This window comes from Nelusetta ayraudi, unplaced genomic scaffold (genome assembly GCF_046127955.1).
Source record: "Nelusetta ayraudi isolate G7.1 ecotype Tasmania unplaced genomic scaffold, CSIRO-AGI_Nayr_v1 ptg000135l, whole genome shotgun sequence".
Lineage (NCBI taxonomy): Eukaryota > Metazoa > Chordata > Actinopteri > Tetraodontiformes > Monacanthidae > Nelusetta > Nelusetta ayraudi.
In genome coordinates this window covers 8,543,216-8,566,324 of record NW_027466185.1, presented here as the reverse complement: position 1 = coordinate 8,566,324, position 23,109 = coordinate 8,543,216, and the positions used below count along the sequence as shown (strand labels likewise).

The 23,109-nt window shown below is 42.4% G+C and overlaps 2 protein-coding genes across 2 annotated transcripts; both read right to left on the bottom strand.

Moving 5' to 3' along the window:
• Window positions 1–5,972: 5,972 nt before the first annotated feature.
• Window positions 5,973–13,136, bottom strand: LOC142877079 (cell division control protein 42 homolog). Its single transcript, XM_076011438.1, has 6 exons — window positions 12,992–13,136; window positions 10,620–10,724; window positions 9,019–9,091; window positions 8,838–8,947; window positions 8,389–8,586; window positions 5,973–7,772 (listed from the first exon to the last, which is right to left on the bottom strand). The coding sequence occupies exons 2-6, from the start codon at window positions 10,722–10,724 to the stop codon at window positions 7,683–7,685; spliced, it is 576 nt and encodes a 191-aa protein (XP_075867553.1). The 5' UTR covers window positions 12,992–13,136; the 3' UTR covers window positions 5,973–7,682.
• Window positions 13,137–16,548: 3,412 nt separating this feature from the next.
• On the bottom strand, window positions 16,549–17,865 carry LOC142877285 (cell division control protein 42 homolog). The gene is made up of 5 exons (XM_076011760.1): window positions 17,761–17,865; window positions 17,325–17,397; window positions 17,144–17,253; window positions 16,637–16,891; window positions 16,549–16,563 (listed from the first exon to the last, which is right to left on the bottom strand). The coding sequence occupies exons 1-5, from the start codon at window positions 17,863–17,865 to the stop codon at window positions 16,549–16,551; spliced, it is 558 nt and encodes a 185-aa protein (XP_075867875.1).
• Window positions 17,866–23,109: the final 5,244 nt, after the last annotated feature.

Here is a 23,109-nt window from a genome sequence, read left to right as displayed (position 1 = left end):
TACTGAAGGCTGACAGAACGCATGATCACATGATGCCAATCACCCGGAGCTCAGTATCAGCAGAAGCAAAGAGCTGGTGGTGAGTTCCTTAAAAAACCACTGAGTCACAGAGCAGCTTCTGATATAGAAGACAAGAGAACCCAGGACGGTCAAACTCTCTTGTACCACGATCAGTGTCTTGGTCCAATATAAGATGAAATATGAAGTGGATATGGGAATTATGGTGTTGGATGGTGGCCGAACGAAGGCTTTGATAATGAGCTAATCAGCACCCTTGAGTCCAAGGCAACAACCCATGAAGGCTTTCTGGAGCCAATGCAGCAAGACAGTCAATATTCTTCTAGTATTAGTCATAAGTCTTCAGTCCTTCTACTGCTCCAAGCAATTCCAAATTCTTGCAACGTCTCTTCTGCTTCTGCAGACTTCTGCTGAGATGTTCAGAAAAAAAGGATGTTCACAGACTATGATAATACATTTGAGCCTGGCAGAGCACACAGGTAAACGTGGGACGCAGGTAGAGTAACGCTCACAAAATACTGACAAAAACACAAAATCATTGCCACTCAGACCTCCCCTTTAAAACAACTGGGTCTCGTCTGGACGAATACTTCCACAGTGCAAGACGACTACTGTAAGTTTCCCATGTCTGACGTTTCACACAGCACCTCAGTCACCGACGTCAGCGACAGCGAGCGAGCGATTCCTCACTGCAGACAGGTTGTGGCTTTTTATTTGTGACGGGGGAGTTAGCGAGATCAAACAGAAAAAGCTGACATTTGGTGAGTGTCGGGCAATGAGGTTTCTTAGTTTCCATGATAGTTTTCGCTGATTTGAGACAGCGATTAGAAAGCATTGGAAAATAGGTCTAAGAGAAGTTATAATGACGCCTGTTTGTTCAGTTCACTTTATTTTCGGCAAACGCACAGGCGAGCTGCATCAAAATTATGTGCCCGATTTTTGGTTGCAGTCACTTGAGCCATTTTTTTCTGCATCGAATGACACGGTCTCACTATCCGACATCCATATCATCCATATCAAAGCAGTTGGCATGGGAAGTGTTGGGAAACCCTTCTTCTCAAATAATGAAACCATCCAGGTCTGTGATCCTGACCAGGTTTTATACGGGGGCGTAAAAAAATGTCAAAGGTCTTCCCTTTTTCTTTTAAGACTAGCAGCTGAGAACGTTGTCACACAACAGGAACTCATGCAGACATTGTGCACCTGCCCGCGCAACACTCTAAACAAAGATGAAAATATAACCCACATGTTCAAAGTGGGCCGTGATGTCATTATTTTCCGAGGCCACAGTCAGAAGGAGGGTCCTTTATCAACCGATCTTTCACACATTTGGCCATTCAGTCGTGCCATCATGTGGAAAAAAACAAAACAAAAAACCCCACCTTGGACCAGATGCAAAAACTTGCCCATGCACATGAGTCCTCGAGTACACAGACGTTGCTCTCTGTTGATTTGTTCCAAGTGCTTACCTGCTGCCCGTGACGGCACTGGATAGCTGCCTCATCTGGGCCTCAGGCTCAAAATTTTGGATCATGCATCTCCTGTTCCTGTTGGGGAGAGGTTTCATTTGGCTGCGCCTTTCAGAAAAAAAAAAAAAAGGTGTGGAACTGTTCTGGTGAAACACTTCACTCCCTGTTTCACCTTCACACACCTCAAGTGACAGGAAGTGGATTTTTTTTGCTGTGGCCATTAACTCAAACTGCAATGTTTGTCTTTACACACGTGAATACTGAGCACCTTGAGAAAAAAAACAAATAGAAAAGACGCAGGAACTTGGGATCCCACATCTGAGGCCTTCGCGCACACTCTCTCTCTCACACACACACACACATGCACGCACACAGACCCGTCAGCCGCCATTTTATCTTACCTTCTCAAAAAAACATGCGTGCACTCGCTGGCTCTCTCATGCACGCACACACACAGGCTCACACGTTCCGCGCAGACGCGCACGCCCAACCCCCACTCAGTCCTCCTCTCGCGCTCACACGCACACACACACAGACACACAGACACACACACACATACACGCACATATGCAAACACGCATACACCCTTCTCTTTTTCTTTCTGCACCCCCCTCCAAAACACACACACACACGCACACCCCCACCACCCCTTTGAGCACGAGCGCGTGCACGCCGACGCACACACCCAGTTCCCCTCCCCCCTCTCTCCCATACCAGGGCACATTGTGACAAAACAAAGAACACCCCATAATAGTCAGTCGCACAGTATGCATGGCAACCAGTTATGTCAGAGATGAAGGCACGGCGAGTGCGTCTCACTGTATACGCGAGCACGCTCAGACACACACGCACACACGATGAGCGCATAAGAATACAGTCACATATTCCGCAAACCAACATACACGCACTTGTGGACGTACAAAGACACAGAAAAAATTACAGGCAGGTATGCACACGCACACACACACATACACATACACACACACACACACACACACACACACACACACACACACACACACACACACACCTATACACCGCAGTCCCTTTAAACAATGACACACATGAACAAGAACACTGAAACCGAGCAAAGCACACACAAGACGCGCGCACGTCTCCGCATGTGAAACATGTAAAAAGCCAGCGTGAATGAATGCAAGGCAACGCAGACAAACACCGAGGCGGCGCGGAGACACACAAACCCAGAATGGCTGAAGTGCGTCGGTGACGTTAACACAAGCGGAGGATATTGTGCGCAACAAAAGCGAGCAGCGCAAAGAATACCTGACACACAAACGGGATTCGGAACATTCAGAATGTCAGCTCACAACACCAACACACGCAACTGACCGCGACATGAGTGCCGACAAGGAGTGTGAAGCGCACACGAGAGGATTTAACATGAGCTGAAGACACACAAAATACACGTGCAAAAACATCCTGAGCCAAATTCAAACACAAAACCCAATTTTTTGTGCGAACATTCAAAATTTGACAGCTGTGGGGCCTTTTGGTGTGACTGCATTTCTTATTTCATGAATGAAAGCCTTCCATGCGTTAGACGCTGCGCTTACTAAGGTACCTAATGGAGTAATAGCACAGGCCTCACTAATCATCAGGTTTACACTCATTCTGCTTGTTTACAAAAACACATTCAACTGCATTCAGCTTCAAAGGCGCAGTGACTTGAAGCCCGAGCGGACACCGACACGTCCTGGCTGAAGACACAAGTTGTGCTCTTGTCAGAATTTTCTCATCACTCCGTCTATTTTCTCCCTCTCTTGTGTACCCTTGATTTTGCAAACTGCGCACGGCTGCATGCGCACGTGCCTGCGCACGGCAGCACACGCGTGGCTTCTGCGAGAGACGAGGAAGAAAAGGAAAGGGAGAAAAAAAAGAGAGAGAGAGGTCAGGTTTCTATCCCATGATGCAACTGGGCCCCCCCTTCCCCCCTCCCCCTCGCCTCCTCCTCCCCCACCCCCTCCCCCTCCTTCTCCACCGAGCTGGTTGCCAGTGGCAACACACTTATAATGAGGTCAGATGGACATCCAATAATATTCACCAGCCAAACCAGTGAGCGGCAAAGAGCGAGGGCGTGTTGGGCCCGAGTCAAAGTGTCAGAGGCTGAATCAGCAGCAGCGAGACAAGATGGCCGCCGGTTAATATCTGAGCTCTGACTCATCACGTCGCAGAAGAGCCAACCTGGGACCGATCCGGAACCGCTCAGTTCCCACCGGTGACCCAGAGTGATTGGTGTCGGTCAAAGTTTGCCACGAGAAAACAGGCAGGTAGAGGGGAAGCAGCAAAAAGGGGATGAAGAAATCTGATTGGATGAGGGCACAAGTTAAAATTCACCGTGTACGCTTCCGTTTTCGATCTGACGGATTGCTGTAAATTCCTGATTTGAGAGTGTTTTCAAAAATTAGGCTTCTGGCGTCAATGTATGCAAGTGTAAAGAAAAAAAAAGGCCCAGGACAGATTACATTGCCCAAACAAACATGCACTAGGTTGCCAGGTTAGTGTATAGGGTCGGCATGGGCAAACTACGGCCCTCAGGCCATGTGCAGCCTGTTAGGCTTTTTAATCCAGCCCGCCGGACTTGGAGAAATTATATTAAGAGTAATAAAATAGCTGTATTTCATCATTTTTTCAGTGTTTAAAGAGTCATTTCAATAAAGAGCGAAATACTGTGGGGCTTCGAATACACATACTTTGTTGTGACGCTTTTGTTCATTTTTAATTGACAATAAAGCACATGTCTGCCAAACATCCCATGATATATTGTTTTTCTCCTATGAGGTGGGTCACCAAAACACTCCATCCATGTGCTCCTGCTCCAGCCCCCTCTGTCAAATATAGAACCCATTGTGGCCCCACCAGTCAAAATGTTTGCCCACCCTTGATATAGGGGCAACAGTTGCGCTAAAACCCTTCTGTATTTGCAACATTTTGCATGTGAGAGTCGTACTATGCCTCCTTCAGTATCCTCTCATGGCACACAGCCTCAAAATGTTCCTGCAACTGCTGCCTGCTGTAAAGGCCGAAGCCAAACCGGTCACGATGCTAAGGTCGATACTACTGAGGATAATTCCAGGAAGAACTATTTAAGGTGTTGAGAGGGTGTAGATGCGATTGGATTAGACCCATTTTCTACCTGCCTGAAAGGACGATATTATTGGCGAACTCAAAAAGGTTTTGGACATTCCAATTTAGAGTGAAATTTATCAAAAATGCTCATTTTTATACTACAGTGATGTGATACCATGAAAAAGGGCATTTAAGTCGAAGCAAGTAGTTCATCAAAAAAAGAGAACTGAAACAAAAAGGGTTGACCAGAACAAAAAATGCCTCAAAATCTCAATGAATTATCATGTGACCTCTTCATGAGGCGTCGTCTTGGTCTCACTGAGGCAAAATGGGACCGGCGTGATGAAGACGACTGTTCAGTAACAAACCTGAACCAGAACATTTGGTGGTCATTATCCATGGATCAGACACGTGTGTTTGTGATGTTTGCACTTAATCACCTTGTCAGTGACCAGCATGTTACGCAGTCAGAGCTGAGACACTGAACAGCTGAACATGTGCGTTCAAATGTTTTGACAAGGTCAACTTAAGTTCACCTGTAAAGGTCATCGGGCATTTTAGGCGCAATCTAAAATGGCATCTGAAAGTCAAAGATTCCAAAATACGTGTGAGTAGTTCAGGCAGATCACGGCTGGGTTTTCTGTACTGTAAAAGTGCTGAAATAGGCAAAAAATACCAACTACTTGTGCTTTTCTTTGCAATACATACAATAAATCATACTTGTTTTTGCCGTACTTGAACCATTCTGTACCTTTGTTGTACTATCATTATTACTTTTCACAGTGATATTTTATTATCATTTTACTATAACACTGTTTACTAATAACTGTTTGCTCAACAACAGGATTCTAACGCCTGAGGTGCAGGTTTTGGCACCTGCAAGACTTGAAAGGTGAGCAGCGAGAGCATTTAAAAGAAAAAGAAACAATTGAGCATTATGGTATGGCTGTTTCTATCAGCACTGCAGTTAACTGTCAGAAATAGATGTGGAGCAAGCCCCCTTGAAGTTTCCACTGAAGAGGCGTGAGGTGGAAATGAAGAAGAGAGGAAGGCAGGACGCTACTGCGTCCGTCAGACAAAGGATCAACTGGCTCTCAGCCTCCATGCCACGTTGTTCTGAAGGCTCCATTTTAGACTGCCAATCAAAACGCACCCGGATCATTTACATACAGTAGTCACGGCCACGGTTCCCCCAAAAAACCTGTGGAGCACCGCCCCCTAGCGTCCACCGCAGGCTAGTGAAATCGACCTTCGGCGCAACGGAGAACGTGAGCAGACGTGATTTGCTATCGCTGAGAGGAGGATGGCAAATACCACCTGAAGGTGGGAGCAAACTGACACATTTAAACATGGACTGCACGCTACTGCATATAGGAATATACACGTTACACGGGTTACTTCAGTTCACCTACATTTTTCAAACAAAGCTCAGTGGATATTTTGATTAGAGTATTCTACCAAGTCAAACAAGCTTCACTAAGAACACTGAATATGACGTTGACTGTGTGTGTGTGTGTGTGTGTGTGAGTGAGTGAGTGAGTGAGTGAGTGAGCAAGTGCACGTACATTTTCTGAGAAGGTAGGAAGGTCATATTTATTGATTGATTCATTGGTTGATTTATTTTTTCATGACACACCAGTTCAAACATTAATCCATTACTACAGAGCAGCTCCCTGCACCTGTAATTATCACAGCTCTTACTGTAGATTGAGGGTTGTAAAGGTGACATCATCAGAGTGATCAATCTCAAGATTTGGCATCCAACCTTCATCTTAGAATACAAGCATATGAAAAAAACATTTAAAAAAAAAAGAAGAAGAAAAACTGCTATATCTAAGTTAAGAATACTAAGGAAGAAAAAACACCCAAAATAAATGTATAATACTTTTTTTTTTTTACATGCGTTATCAGAACACAGTTATTCAAAAATTTTAATGAAAAAAACAAACGAAGTGGAACTTCAAGTAAAAAAAAATAAAAATAAAGGTTTACTTTGGTCCCAAGCAATCAGTGTTATAGAGGTTTAAAAACATTTTAATATGTTCTAGTCTAATCAGTCATTCTGTATTTAAGAGTTCCTACTGAACATTTGGTTAATTTTGCAAGAATGAAGAGGTGAATTGTGACTCTTTTACTAAACACTGCTGCATTATTTTATTCAAAGATGATAATACCCATCTGAAAGAAAAAACTGTTGCATTTAAATAGATTAGTTAATATATTAGTTGCCAATTAAAAGTTATGTAAAATCTATGGAATATTTGTTTGTGTGTGTGTGTGTTTGTGTAACTGAGGTGTTACTTACTAATCAAAAGACTGAGCCTTTTTTAAAAGCTGACTTCAAAAATATTACCACAGCTCAGGAAACACCTCAGCCTCGGAGATCCAAAAGAAACTAATTCATGAAGAGTTCTTACATTGTGACTCAAGCATCCCTGTAAATTAACCTTTCCTCAAGAAAACATTCGTAGGCATCAGGGGTCAGTGAATAAAGCAACTTCACTGAATACACTCGTGCAGCTATTCACTGATTTGTCTATTTAGTCATGGGGTTATGTACCAGTGACAACTTCTGAGTTGCAAGCTAAGTGGTCTCCCTGAGCAGAAATCAGAAACAGTCTGTCAGGCAGTTGGCGATGGTTGGAGGTGATTCAAAGAGTTCTTCTCATTTTCAACAAAGAGGACACAGATCATTTCTGAAGTTATTTCCACTGTTTGCATTAATTCTACCACTTTTTAAATTCAGGATGAATTCATCCATGCTGGTGTTCTTCTTTAAGCCAGCTAGCTGTTGTGAACGCTGATCATGTTTTTAGGTCCGTTTAAATCTCAATCAGATTTATTCCAATTCTCCAGGAATGGGATTGTTCCCACTGCAGAGTGCCCACTGCCCGCCACTGCAGTCTGAGTGGTGGCTGCCAAGAGAATCACAGTGCCATTAATGCGTTTCATGCTTCTTGATTGTTAAACCTGCTTCTTCCACAGTGTTGCACATGTGTTAGTCACGCTATATCAATGGGTGTGGAGGAATAAAGCCTGGTGAGATCCTCCAGCACCGCTCTTCAAACATTTGCTGACCTCACCCTCCCCGTCCTCCTGTTGTGGCGCCTATAGCAGGAAGCAGTGCCTCTTGGATTTGATGTTGGGAGGCACCAGAGCGGCCAGGATGGCCTCATCAAACACGTTCTTGAGGCCCCGCTGAGAGAGACAGAAAGGACGAGGAACAGAAGGGATGGTGTTGGACGGATGATGTGCCATCTCTGCATGCAAAGGGCTTAAACATCCAGAGAACTGCTGGTCCTGCAGCTTTCTGCACCAAGTGATATTCTTCATCGAGTCCTCTGCTTGTCTACATGTTATGTAGTGATGGTACTGGTCATTTTATGAACTAGACACTATGTTGGGTGTGTCTTGTATGATTTCTGTACCTGTATTGTGTATGACTTGTTTTCTTTTCTTTTTCCCTCCTTTATCCTACTTTGTGCTTTTTTTGTTTTCTTTTTAATCTGTATGTGATGTGTTGTTCATTAAAGTAAACATTAGTAAACATCAACCTGCCAGGGGACTATAGATAGTAATTAGCCAATGGCTTTAATCTGACATATGTATAAATATGTATTGTCCTTTTTCCTTTTAACTAAATAAATTGAAATTGAAGTTTTTTGCCAAAAAATAAATGTTGTTATGCTGTGAGAGAAACAACATGCCAAACATTACTTCAGACATTAAAAAAAAAAAAAAAAAAAAACTTCAGCACATCAAAAGAATTTTGTCCTTGAACTCCTCTCATCTTTGGTTCAAATAGCTTCTCTACCTGTGTGAGAGCTGAGCACTCCACGTATTTGACGGCCCTGAGCTCCCGAGCCAGTTTCTCTCCGCTGTCACACGTCATGGCTCTCTGTTTATTCTTGGCCAGTTTCTCCAGAGTGTTGCTGTCATCTCTCAGGTCCATCTGAGTCCCCACCAGCAGGAAAGGCGTCCGTGGGCAGTGGTGAGAAATCTCAGGCACCCACTGCAGCCAGACAGGGTCACCACAGAAAACAGAAAAATAAAATCAAAGTTGTAAAGAAACTGGGGTTAGTACATCTAGGATGTGATGTTTCCTTTATTTTGCACCACCAGAAGGTGTTGCCAACATCGCCGTGGCTGACGTCTACTGAAATGAGAAACTCATGACACTCACGATGAGCAGCGGCATTAAGAATCTGTGCCACTTTGAGCTCCAGGCTCGCACCACCCCAACAACTAAATGGCTGAGCTCACCTTCTCCCTCACGTTCTCAAACGAGGAGGGGGACACGACGGAGAAGCACACCAGGAAGACGTCGGTCTGAGGGTAGCTGAGTGGTCGCAGCCTGTCGTAGTCCTCCTGACCTGTAGGTGGGGCACACACACACTATAAACTGAGGACACCACAAGTGGAGTGGCACACTTTTGTGTTTTACCTGCGGTGTCAAACAGTCCCAGAGTGTACGGCTCCCCGCTGATCATCACCGTTACTGCATAGTTGTCAAAAACCTGACAGAGGAGAGAGACAGTTGGTAGTGGAGGATAACAAGATATTAAAAGGGACAATAGTTCAAAGTTCTCTACAACTGAGTATCCATTACATCTAACTGGTACATGCTCAAGGAGGAGGAAGTGTGCTGTTTTCCTAGGAGTGCAGGATACCAGGACTTAAACCAAATATTGCTTTTTATCTCTGTTACCTTTAAATCAGCTGTACAGTACAATTTGCCTGTCCAATCCAAATAAAGATACAATTTCCCAAAAAAAAGGGACAGAGGGAGATGAAAAATGAACTCACGTTACACATACATTTTATTTTTTACACTTATGCATTCATTAAGGAGGCAGAAGCAAAATATAGTTTGTCATTCATATTCACCAGAAGATGAAATTATGAAAACACAATTAAAGTCTGGCTCTAGCATATTACATATAAATACATTAGAACCATAAATACATCGTATTAATTAATGGGATAAAAAAACAAAAAACAACCACCACCATTACTATTTCAATTTACTTTTGCAGTCGCAGTGTAACTATTTTCAGACATGCATGGGAGGAAGTGAGGACCAGACATTAAAGTCTCCACTTTCTGGAGTCTTTCACAAAACCTGCTGAAACCAAAACCTCTTTGTCACACAGAGACGGAGACACACAGTATAAAGTTTCACATCACTGCAGCCCTTCTGGGAAAAAACAGGGGAGAACTGCTCGAAAAAGAAGTTCCTTTCTCAAAATTATGTTTGAAACTATGAACTATGTTTGAAAGGGAAATTAAAAAACAAATATTATTAAAAGTGGAATAAGCCGATGAAATACTTAGCTTTGAAATTACGCAAAAGGTTGTCAGACACGTATGACTGCAAAAAAGATTTTTTTCCATTAAAAAAATCACATTATTCTGCAAACAATAAACTGGTGGTGTTGGTCGGAGGAGGACAATAGAGCTGATTCAGCATGGTCAGATGTGCAGTGTTGTGATGCCAGCATGCTGACAAGAATGAGCTGCACATCAACAGGACGCTTCAAAATGTTTCCAGCAGGGCAGACCGGCCTGTCCACCAGTCAGTCATTCAGCTGGAACAGGATCAGTCTGAAAGGCGAAACCTGGACCAGATCTTCTAACACCTGCCGGAATACGCCAAGTTGCAGATTCAGTCGGAGGCAACACTTCTGAAGAGTGTGAAATCGAACCAGGAAGTGCACAGCGCTCAGATGTTTTAGAAATGAAACGGAAGAAACCTGCGCTTGTCCAAAAGCGCGAACACAGCTATGAGACTGTTTCTAATCCTCAACCAAACAACAAATGCCGCATATCTTCAAAGTTTCGCCGTCAACAATGCGCAGACTGATTTTGTGTTCCAAACTGGAACCTTATTTTCATGTCTGAAATTGTAAGCAGATCTGCAGATAAGTCTCAATGCTAAGCCAGTCCACTCACTACCAGCTGCTATCTTGATCAGGGTGGAGGGGTGAGGCTGCTGAGGTTCGAGGGGTGACAACAAATAAAGAGAGTTATGAAGGTTCAACTCACAGTGGGGACGTATTCAGAGGGAAACTTATTGGTGGTGTAGGAGATGAGCAGGCAGGTTTTCCCCACGGCGCCGTCGCCCACCACCACGCACTTTATGGTCTGCATCTGAGGAGGGAATGGAAGGACAGACACGGCGGAGGAAGAGGGGAAACAGGAGACCATCCAGGATTAACAACATCAACGCTCCAATTACGCACCTTGCGAGCAGATGCTCATAACTTTATCTGATAACTAAAATAATTAGCCTCACCCAACACTGGCCCTCAGTCTTTCATGTATGCACTGTGACGACTACACACAGGCACTCAGTGCTCTGGTCACACCTACCTATTGAGGCTATGATTTAATTACTGTCATAAACAAACTCCAGAACACTCTGGGTTATTTTGGATCTAAACATGAAACCTGATCAAACAAAGTGCTGCCACATTATCATAGCCAATTTGGAGTGAAATTGCAGCTGTGAGTCTCATTTTCAAGTTTCACTTGCATGATTAACTGTCCAAAAGCTCTTGAGATCTTGAGAAAGGAGTGTATTTTGGCCTGAAAACGCCTGAAACGCCTCCTCGGCTTTTGGTTTACGGTTAAAACCAATGTTGTATCTGGCTCCCACATGTTTGGAAGGAGACCAAAACAAGGTGATCACGGAGCAGTCTGCTCTGGAAGACATATCAGTCACCTTTGTCCCTTGGAAACTCATAAAGCTGATTGCCATATCCAAGTGTTTCAACACAGGCTTTTTGAAAAAAAAAAAAAAAAAAAAAAAAAAGGGGATGGATTTCATTTATTTCTTGGCATTTTGGTGACAGGCTAGAGAAACCAACTGACATTACAAATTTTTGCTTAATTGAATTTGATGAATATGGGAATTTTAAACATTCTGTGCTGTTTCCCAAATTAACTTGTTAATACAAATAATGATAATAATGACAATCTGAAAATAGAAAATGAAATCTTGATTGATTTGACACCATGTTAGACACTGAGCTTTTAAGATTGGAAAACTGCGCTAAATATTTAAGTGTAATTACATCTAATGATGCGAAACAGAAACTGAGGCATCTGTGTGCTTACTGCACGCTGGCTGGCTGGTGGTTCTGTCTTGTGACCACCCAGACGCTGAGCAGCACACATACTCGGGCTCGAGCTTCATTACGAGGAGGTGGGAGAGACAACGGCAAACAGGCATCATCTGTGGTCTTTTGTTTTGGGCCTTTTTGCTCAGCTGAACTCTGATGAGTCAGGAACAAGTTAACTGGTCATCTGCCCCGCATGATGACACCAGTTAGAGAGATATTCCACATGCTGATGGATGTGGGGAATTAAATGTAAGTGAGTAACAATACATTCATTATCTGTCCAACTATTGTTTTATGTGCAGCAAGTTGTCCTGCACGGGCCTAAAAGTGAATATAAAAATTCTATAGTTTTCATTCAATTCTAGTGAAAATCTGTAACAATAAGGTCATAGTACATCAGAGATATAGTATAACAACTTTTTTTTTTTTTTTTTTTTTTTTTATAAACATGTCAGTTTCTCAATATTACAGTTAAAAAAAAAATGGTAACCAATTTTGACACTCATTTTTACATGTAAAAACGATGTATTTGATACCAGTTGTTGAAGTCTGAAAGCTTTATATTGCTGGAAGAAGAGTCTCATCACTCATCAAGCTAAGTTAAAATAGAAACAGTATCACTATTTGAGTTGTAAACATCCCCAGCCTGCACAACTGCGTGAAGTACACAGTTCGTCAACAGAAGGCTTACCTGCCCTGTTGAACTATAAACACTGTGATAGCATCTATTGTTTCAAACACTTCCGCATGTAAAACTGTGCCCAAGTGAGACAAAAATCCGTCAAGAATGGGTGCTCGTCAGTTTAAGGGTTAAATATCTGAATAGAACACTGAACTGAACACGGTGACGGAATTAAAAAGCCACCGAGTTCAACCCCAGATGAGTTCCCCTCCTTTCAAACGTGACCTCAGCCAAATCCCAACCCACACTCAAAATGACAATTCTGAATGAGTAAAACGCGAATAAAGTGAACGGGCACTTTAAAGTCCAGAACAACACAGTTTAAAAGTTGTACTGAACTGACAACGCGGTGTCACCTGTAACTTGCGGCGCAGATTTGCGAGCCATGCTAACACCGGGCGGCTAGGAGGAAAGTTCTGTTATGACAGCTGCCCGGCCGGTTGGCTCAGTTAGCAGTCAACTGGCCAACAAGAACATTTCTATTTATTTGATTTTATTTCAATAGGCAAAGAACGGTTCCAAAGTTGCCCTGCCCTGGATGGGTTGTCTGTTTTAAATTCATAAAATAAAATAAAAAACTACAAATAAGACGAGTCTGAAACAGCCACTACCTTGTCAGTCCTCAGCCGATGCAGCGCAGCTGATGTCGCGCTGCGTTCAGGTGCTCCCTGTGTTGACACTCCCGTTAACTCCCCTTCCTCCACTGCGGAAGCAGGAAATGTGGCTTGTGGTGCGTTTCAGCCGCAAATGCATTTCTCATAACCGCTGTATAATTAATCCCAAAAGACCGCTGATAATTATCATTAAAATAAATAAATAAATAATAATAATAATAATCATTTATCGACACGGTTTAAAACAAAAAAAAAGAAAGAAAGAAAGGTGTTTGGGTTCAATGCAGTCATGTAAAACTTTCAAAAATTAGCCTATTTATTATTTCCCTGAATTAAGTCGTACAACAGGTGTGTGCCCTTACAAGTTTGACGTTTTAATGTACATTGACTCTTCTTTAAAAAAACAGAATATTGAGCTTTGCTGGTTACTGTTCTTATTACAACTATTACTATGACCCATAACCCGGTAACCCCAAATGTTGAAGACACGTTGTTTTTTTTTATGTTAAGGAGATAGTACAACTATCTCCTAAACAAAAAACAAAAACACAAATATTATTTGTCTAATTACTACTATGATAGTAGTAATTAGACAAATAATATTTTTCTAAATCCAAATATAGCTGACCACTAGAGGGAGATAAAGTACAAAATATGGATTTTCTTTTCCAGGTAATGAGGCTATTTTAGCTACATAGCTTATAGAGAGGCGATACCTTTCGGTCTTCTCGGGTATATGGCCAAACCATTTTAGACCTCGATGGCAATAGACAACAAATTTAAAAGTTGACTGCTCTGTTACACAGTGCTGCATAATTTGGTGTTAAATAGAACAGGGTGTGGTTCCTACCCAAACATCCGCATAGCCATATCAAAATTGCTGAAAAAATATGGGAACTGGTGCTGATACCAACTCAAAGCAATACGAAGTTCAAAATATGTGTACCACCACAGCCTAGAGGCTTTTACATACAAAGTTGGCATACAGAAATTTCACGTGCAAAAAAACAAAACAAAAAAACTTTTCATTAAATCTCAAACTCTTTCAATCTCTCTTTCCAATTGCCACCATTACCACCAACACTTCTTCTTGGTATGTATGGTCAATTGACCTCATATACATAAAATATACCTTTTTTTTTTTTTAGTAAAAAAAAATAAAAATAAGAAGAAATTCTGAATGACTTTGACTATAGTTACACTCGGGCATATAAATGGATAGATTACCGCAGACTGGTATACAAGAATCAAACAATTACATAATTGAAACATATAAATTGCAATACATACGTTTATCATAAAGTTATAAAATAATTTTAAAAAATAAATAAAATTAATACTATTACTACTAGTAGACTAATAATAATAATTATAAGTGAAAGGTGTCCGAGATGTCAGTTGTGTGGGGGTCAGGTGTTGTGGGCCAGTTTGAAAAGGTGGGTTTTGAGTTTGTTTTTGAAAGAGGTGAGTGAGTCTGAGTTTCTGATGGATGAGGAGTTCCAGAGGGCCGGAGTGTAATGTGTTCCTTTGAGTAACTTTACATTTTGACTTCTAAAGAAGTCTCTTATGTGCATTTTTCTTTTTTTGGACATCCTGCCACCTGGTTGCGCCTAATTACCAATTAACACACAAACACACGCACACACAGACACACATTCAAATGTATATGTAAAAGTAAATGAAACCTCTGATATTAAAATCCTTCTACCTGACGTGACACAGGCAGAACAAACGGCCAACATGTCAACAACTTACAGTAGCAGATCGGACTCTAGCGATGACGAGCAACGCCTTCCTTTTTTCTTTTTCTTTTTTTTTTTCCCACCGGAGCGCAAGTAGTCCACGCGCTGTTTCTAACCAGATGGAGTGACAGCGGGGACAGCCAATCACACATTATTAACAAGAAACGGCAGAGCCAATCGAAGAGCTTGGGGGCGGTCTCAAGGGAAACAGGCCTCAGCTAGAACGGCCGTTTTCCGCTGGGTCCTAGTGCTTGACCTGTCTCCATTTAATATAGCGTAACATTGTTTTTGGACAGTAAAAACTGCGGGGAACCGAAACTGCCTTTTCAATAGGTGGGGGAGGGACATGTGAAAAAAACATTACAGGAAGGAGATTTTTCCTTTAAAAGTTTTCCTTTCGACTTTTTCACGAAATTTCGAGAAAAAAGCCGAAATTTCGTGAATAATGTCGAAATTTCGTGAATAAAGTCGACAGTAAAAAAGACGAAATTTCGTGAATAAAGTCGAAATGTCAAGATTAACGATAAATCAATTAATGGCACTCTCACACCTTCGTCAGCTGACAACATGTCTTCTGTGGAACAACTTGTGAGACTTTACTTCAGAATTGGGTTTAGTAACAAGGAAATCCTTGCACTTCTAGCACACAAACACAGTGTGGTGGTAATAAGTGTTAGGACATTGAAAAGTGTCGAACTTTGCTTCTGTTCAGACGAAAAAACCAGACAAGCTTGGAAGAGGTTGCCGCATTCATCCAGAACGAGGTGCAAGGCCATCGCTGGTTACAGCTTTGTGCTATACAGCGAGGATATTGTAGCGTTTAGCCAGGACGGTGAAAGGAAGATGGCAGTTTCTTTAACAGGCTGCTTTATTGTTCAACCCTGGTTACTGTCGGCCGTAACCACGCCAAAACGCAATTCGAGAAAATGTTAATGTTCGGAGAGTTTGTTATGTACCTGAATGCACCTTAGAAGTTGGGCTAGGCATGTGAATGGCTGAGAGAGAAGAGGGGGCGGGACAGAGGTGAGAGGATGAGGAAGTCTGTGCTGTGTCTCAATTCAGGGTCTGCACCCTTCAAACCGAGTGTCCTCCGTCTGAAGGAAGCGTTCTTCGAGGACCCAGCCTAGAAGGACGGACCAAACCCCGCCTCCCCGTAACCACACGGACCGGTCTAGCCTTCGGCGTATTTCCTTGTTGCGTCACCGCTGTTCCCTCCTGCTGGCCAACCCCGGAAGTGACGTTTTTATAGCATCAAGCTAACCATTGGTTCGCCATCTAACGATGTTGTTCGATATTCAAATAAATAAAAACCCAATGTTAAAATTGCATATTTTATGTGAAATTTCAATACTTAAATTTATATGAACCTTCCCAAGATCTCATGATGCTTTGCAGCATCATGGGATACATAAGTACGCGAAGGATAGTAGCGGTGCATCCTTGGAGTCGGCTAAAACGAGGGCGCATTCCGAGTATGCATTTTGAGCGTCCTAAGGACCCTTGGGAATTGAGACAAGCCTTCGCGCAGTGCTATGACGCAACTTCCTTTCAAAATGCGTACTTTAAGGATGCAGACCCTGAATTGAGACACAGCACTGGTGTGGTGCGGTGTGCCGAGAGTGAGTGTGTGCCGAGAATCCAGAGAGGAGAGCTGTTTACTGTACTGCTGTATAGTTTTTGCTGTGCCTTTTTCTTGAGTTGCGATCACTAACACTAATTAAATGGCTTTAATCTGACATATGTATAAATATGGACTGTCCTTTTTCCTTTTAACTAAATAAATTGAAATTGAAGGTTTTTTTTTGCCAGAAATTAAATTTTGTTATGCTGTGAGAGAAACAACATGCCAAACATTACTTCAGACATTTAAAAAAAACAAAAACAAAAAAAACTTCAGCACATCAAAAGAATTTTGTCCTTGAACTCCTCTCATCTTTGGTTCAAATAGCTTCTCTACCTGTGTGAGAGCTGAGCACTCCACGTATTTGACGGCCCTGAGCTCCCGAGCCAGTTTCTCTCCGCTGTCACACGTCATGGCTCTCTGTTTATTCTTGGCCAGTTTCTCCAGAGTGTTGCTGTCATCTCTCAGGTCCATCTGAGTCCCGACCAGCAGGAAAGGCGTCCGTGGGCAGTGGTGAGAAATCTCAGGCACCCACTGCAGCCAGACAGGGTCACCACAGAAAACAGAAAAATAAAATCAAAGTTGTAAAGAAACTGGGGGTAGTACATCTAGGATGTGATGTTTCCTTTATTTTGCACCACCAGTAGGGTGTTGCCGACATCGCCGTGGCTGACGTCTACTGAAATGAGAAACTCATGACACTCACGATGAGCAGTGGCATTAAGAATCTGTGCCACTTTGAGCTCCAGGCTCGCACCACCCCAACAACTAAATGGCTGAGCTCACCTTCTCCCTCACGTTCTCAAACGAGGAGGGGGACACGACGGAGAAGCACACCAGGAAGACGTCGGTCTGAGGGTAGCTGAGTGGTCGCAGCCTGTCGTAGTCCTCCTGACCTGTAGGTGGGGCACACACACACTATAAACTGAGGACACCACAAGTGGAGTGGCACACTTTTGTGTTTTACCTGCGGTGTCAAACAGTCCCAGAGTGTACGGCTCCCCGCTGATCACCACCGTTACTGCATAGTTGTCAAAAACCTGACAGAGGAGAGAGACAGTTGGTAGTGGAGGATAACAAGATATTAAAAGGGACAATAGTTCAAAGTTCTCTACAACTGAGTATCCATTACATCTAACTGGTACATGCTCAAGGAGGAGGAAGTGTGCCGTTTTCCTAGGAGTGCAGGATACCAGGACTTAAACAAAAAATGGAAGGACTTTTATCTCTATTACCTTTGATTCTGCTGTACTGTGCAATTTGACTGTCCGTTTCAAATAAAGATACATTTAAAAAAAAAAAAAAAAAGAGGGACAGAGGGAGATGAAAAATAACTTACATTACAGAGAGCTGAGGCCGCTGAGGTTCGAGAGCAAATAAAAAGTTATGAAGGTTCAACTCACAGTGGGGACGTATTCAGAGGAAGACTTATTGGTGGTGTAGGAGAAGAGCAGTTCAGGTTTCCCCACTTTGTTGTCGCCCACCACCACGCACTTTATGGTCTGCATCTGAGGAGGGAATGGAAGGACAGACACGGTGGAGGAAGAGGGGAAACAGGAGACCATCCAGGATCAACAACATCAACGCTCCAATTACGCACCTTGCGAGCAGATGCTCTTGACTTTATCTGATAACTCACAGTCTTTCATGTATGCACTGTGACGACTACACACAGGCACTCAGTGCTCTGGTCACAGCTACCTATTGAGGCTATGGTTTAATTACTGTCATAAACAAACTCCAGAACACTCTGGGTTATTTTGGATCTAAACATGAACCCTAATCAAACTGACTAAGTGCTGCCACATTATCATAGCCAATTTGGAGTGAAATTGCAGTTTGCGCATCGTGCGCTTACTGCACGCTGGCTGGCTGGCGGTTCTGTCTTGTTTTTTTTTTTTAATACTTCTGAATAAGTAATACTCTGATAAAGAGACAGACACTCTAAAGTCCAGTACAACGCAGTTCAAAAGTTGCATTGAACTGACAACGCGGTGGCACCTGTAACTTGCGGTGCAGATTTGCGAACAGGCAAAGAGCGGTTCCATAGTCAGTACCTTGTCAGTCCGCGCTGCGTTCAGGTGCTCCCTGTGTTGACACTCCTGTTAACTCCCCTTCCTCCACTGCGGAAGCAGGAAATGTGGCTTGTGGTTCGGGTTGCCACCTGTCCCGTTTTTCCCAGAATTGTTCTCTTTTTTCACCACCTGTCCCGGGAAAAATAAAATCTCTCCCGGGACACAATTTGTCCCGTTTTTTAGGGAAAATGACAAAACCTCATTTGATTTATAGGGTTGCCAACCCTCCCGTAAAATACGTGATCGTCTCAAATTTGGCAACTAAAAAACCTGTCCCGTAATGAACTGATACGGGACGCACTTCACTTTGTCCCGTACAGGATGCTGTTCCACCTGTGATCTCGTCTCCTGTCCCTGTTGCTTCCTTACACCCACACATTATAAGCGAACCCGGAACTCTCGGCTACAGCCTTAATATTATTTTCCTGAATTAAGTCATACAACAGGTGTGTTCCCTTACAGCAGGCCCGGCCCTAACCAATGTGGGGCCCTAGGCAAGATTTTAGGTGGCGCCCCCCTTGCATTGCAGTGAATTACACTGCTGGTGTGCATACTCAAAAGAAACCGAATAACTTTATCTTGAACATTGTTTTATTAACAGAAAGCAATAGTCCAATCAAAAATGTTTTGAATGAATTAGAAATAAATACAAAAAAAAAAACAAAACATGAACATGTTGAGCTGTTGAGGTGGAGGCAACAGGAAGAGCTTTTGATGCTGTAAATTGGCCAAGATGTGAGGGGCTGGGACTGAGAAACCTCAAGAACGCATCTGAAGAGAGAAGAATAGCATGAAACATTAGTCTAATAATACATATGAGATACATAATATGATTTCAAGAATAAAATAAAATTAAATAATATACACAAAAAGTCTAATAGGCATATGCATGATGTTCACTATACTGTAAATGTATACTTTGTATACTTCTATACTTTTTATGATATGCAAATTATAGGACCAAATGTTATTGTCATTACAATGAAATGATGATTAGCAGAATGCACTGCAGTGGACTGCAGTATAATGTGGAATGTGGAAAAACTAAGTTAGGCTGTAACGTGAATGATGTGCACTTTGACACTGATGTAAAGTTTAACACTATAAGGTATCAACAAAAATGTCAAAACATTTTAGTTTGTAACACATGCTGAAAGGATCGAATATTTAGACATTTCCCTATGGAAAGTAAGGTGGAAGTAGTTTATGGGCTGAAATATGTGCCACCAGAAACTGAATTTGAATCATTTATATTTGAATTTGAATAGGTAAATGCGAATAATTGAATTAAAAATTTGAATTTGAACCACATCATTTGAAATTGTATTGTTAAATTTGAATCATTGCATTGAACAACTGTATTTGAATAGTAAAATTTGAAATTGAAATTCAATAAAAAATTGATTGTCACTGAAAATTCAACTGTCTAGACATCTTCACATTCAGTTCTCACAATTCAAGTTCAGTTCTCAAAATTCAAATTCGCTTCTCAAAATTCAGTTTCAGTTTACTGTGACAGACATCCGGGTGCTTGAGGATGAAGGGGAAGAGCAATTGAGCTCAGATACACAGGACTCCTCTTCGGCCAATCAGCACTTACTTTTGTACACTTACGTTGATGTACCGTTCCGGTTCAACTCGCTACTATGTTAACTGGCTACCTTTGTTTACTCGCATCTGTGGTCCAAGTGATCACGTTCCATGTTTTTGTTTTGTTTTTTGAACGTTTCTTTGTCTGTCTGTTCGGAACGGTGTTAACGAACAGAGTTGGAGGGAGTTGCAATGACTGTTTTTCATGTATGTGGCGATATTAGTAGGTGACAGATATGTGACTGAAAGGTGCATATGGGCATGGCTCCCCTGCTGCCAAGCGGTGCAAAGCAGCCTCACCATATAGCAATGGGAAGACGTGCTTAAAAGGGAACTTCGGCAAGTCACGCAACGTGTTTTACGGGGATTTGGTGTTGGTGCGCTGCCTAAGAGTTACGTCTCTTCGGCCAGTCAGCACTTACTTTTGTACACTTACATTGATGGACCGGCGTTCTGGTTCAATTCGTTACTATGAACGATTATTAACGATTTCTCCTTGTGGTCCAAGTGAACACATTCAATGTTTTTTGAACGTTCTACTCGCTACTATGTTAACTGGCTACCTTTGTTTACTCGCATCTGTCGTTGTCCTAGCTACAGCAGATGTTAGAACCAGGAAGTGATTTCGGTTGTTGCCCTCACCACTACCTGTGTGTAAATGATTTCTTCGAAGTCGCGTATTTCACGCACCGTTTTCGAGGCATATATCACCATAAATGTCACGTAACGTAGCCGTGCTTGGAACCTTGGGTAGGCTCATTCCGATAGCGTCAGTACCTGGTACCTACGTTTGTTCTGATAATAAAAATGATAATAATAAATAACAATATGTGTGTTCCATTTAATGGCAAGCCGATCAACAAACGACAGTAATAATAAACTTCACACGCGTAAGAAGAGCAAAGAACAAACGGACGATAACAATAATTTATGTATTTATATAAAAAAAACAAAAAAAAAACACAGGTGGGCTTGAACCCGCGTCGCAATGAAGAAAACTAAGAAACCAAGCATTTTAGCCACTATTCCACCGACTGCCACGTTCAAACTGCAACGCAGCAGCAATTATTAAGAAGAGTCCAGGACTACGTCACTAGTCACTGCAGGCAGCAGTCGTCTCGATGAACTTGCTACCCTGTGTTATGTTGTTTTATGGGGTATTTCACAACTTAACATCGTCCATTTTACCTTCTGAACAGAGACGTAACTCTTAGACCCCAAATCCCTTGCCGAAGTTCACTTTTAAGCACGTCTTCCCATTGCTATATGGTGAGGCTGCTTCGCACCGCTTGGCAGCAGGGGAGCCATGCCCATATGTACCTTTCAGTCACATATCTGTCACCTACTAATATCGCCACATACATGAAAAACAGTCATTGCAACTCCCTCCAACTCTGTTCGTTAACACCGTTCTGAACAGACAGACAAAGAAACGTTCAAAAAACAAAACAAAAACATGGAACGTGATCACTTGGACCACAGATGCGAGTAAACAAAGGTAGCCAGTTAACATAGCGTAGCGAGTTGAACCGGAACGCCAGTCCATCAACGTAAGTGTACAAAAGTAAGTGCTGATTGGCCGAAGAGGAGTCCTGTGTATCTGAGCTCAATTGCTCTTCCCCTTCATCCTCAAGCACCCGGATGTCTGTCACAGTAAACTGAAACTGAATTTTGAGAAGCGAATTTGAATTTTGAGAACTGAACTTGAATTGTGAGAACTGAATGTGAAGATGTATAGACAGTTGAATTTTCAGTGACAATCAATTTTTTATTGAATTTCAATTTCAAATTTTACTATTCAAATACAGTTTTTCAATGCAATGATTCAAATTTAACAATACAATTTCAAATGATGTGGTTCAAATTCAAATTTTTAATTCAATTATTCGCATTTACCTATTCAAATTCAAATATAAATGATTCAAATTCAGTTTCTGGTGGCACATATTTCAGCCCGAGAGAAGTGCCTTGAGAGTTTTCTCAAGGCGATTGTTCACTCAGATAATGAATGAAACGCGATTAATTTAACATCGGACTGGCCGAACCACTGGCTTAAACCATTCTTCAACATGTTTGCTGCTCACAATTGGAGGTATTTCTGGGACACAGCTCTTATGTTTGTTTTGGCTGGCTGTAGTGTGCCGTTGGCAGAGGGAGGGAAAGGCCAGCCAGTCGACCTTCGGCCGATAAAAAAAAAATAAATAGATGATTATAATGCAAGACACTCCTCGTGACTATTTCCGCCCTTTTTTCCCTACCTCACAAGCACTTCACATATCCCTTTGATCCATCCTCACAGTTACTTTTCCCTCTTCGTCTCTATAATGTTGCCTCTTCTTTCTCACCCCCTCCTCACTCCTCTCCCTCCCTGTGTCTTGATGTGTGTCTCTATCCAGCCCTGACCTGTGACTAACTGGGTGGATGGATGTCAAGGACGTTGGGACGCTTGTCTCCCACATATAATCCCATTAAACTCAAGAATTTAATTATAGATTATCTCTCGTGCTCGCATGCATGTACACACAGGCCGACGTACAGGCATAGACAACCGGGACGTGCACAAAGGTTTACGTGGGAAACTGGCACACCACGACAATCCTGGACCAATCCATCCAGAGGTATTTTGTGGCACACTGAAGTACCCACACGGACACGCGCACCCTGCGTTCACCCTGCCACATTGTCGACGTGTATCAATGTCACCCTCCAGTCAGCATTAACCACCTCACCGGTCTGTTTTTAGAGCGGCAAGGACGCAGCTTAGCATCATCAGCGACATAGGGTGTAAAGAGAAAAGCACCAGAGTCATTCACTAACGCTCAAACATTTTTCACCCACTAGTTTTAAACCTACTTGCTGTTTAATCATGTTGAATAATGCACATTGTGTCTTAAATGCTGTCTTTAGCATTACTTTGTGATCATCGCAACATTTTCATTTTAGCATTAATTGATTAGCCTTAGATCATGTACTATGTGACAATGATGGGACTCAATGGCGGTCAATATTTATCCCACATTGCCCTGCACTCAAAGGAGCAGCCAGCAAATTTGAGCCTTGCAACTAAAAATTGTTTAGCACCAAGTT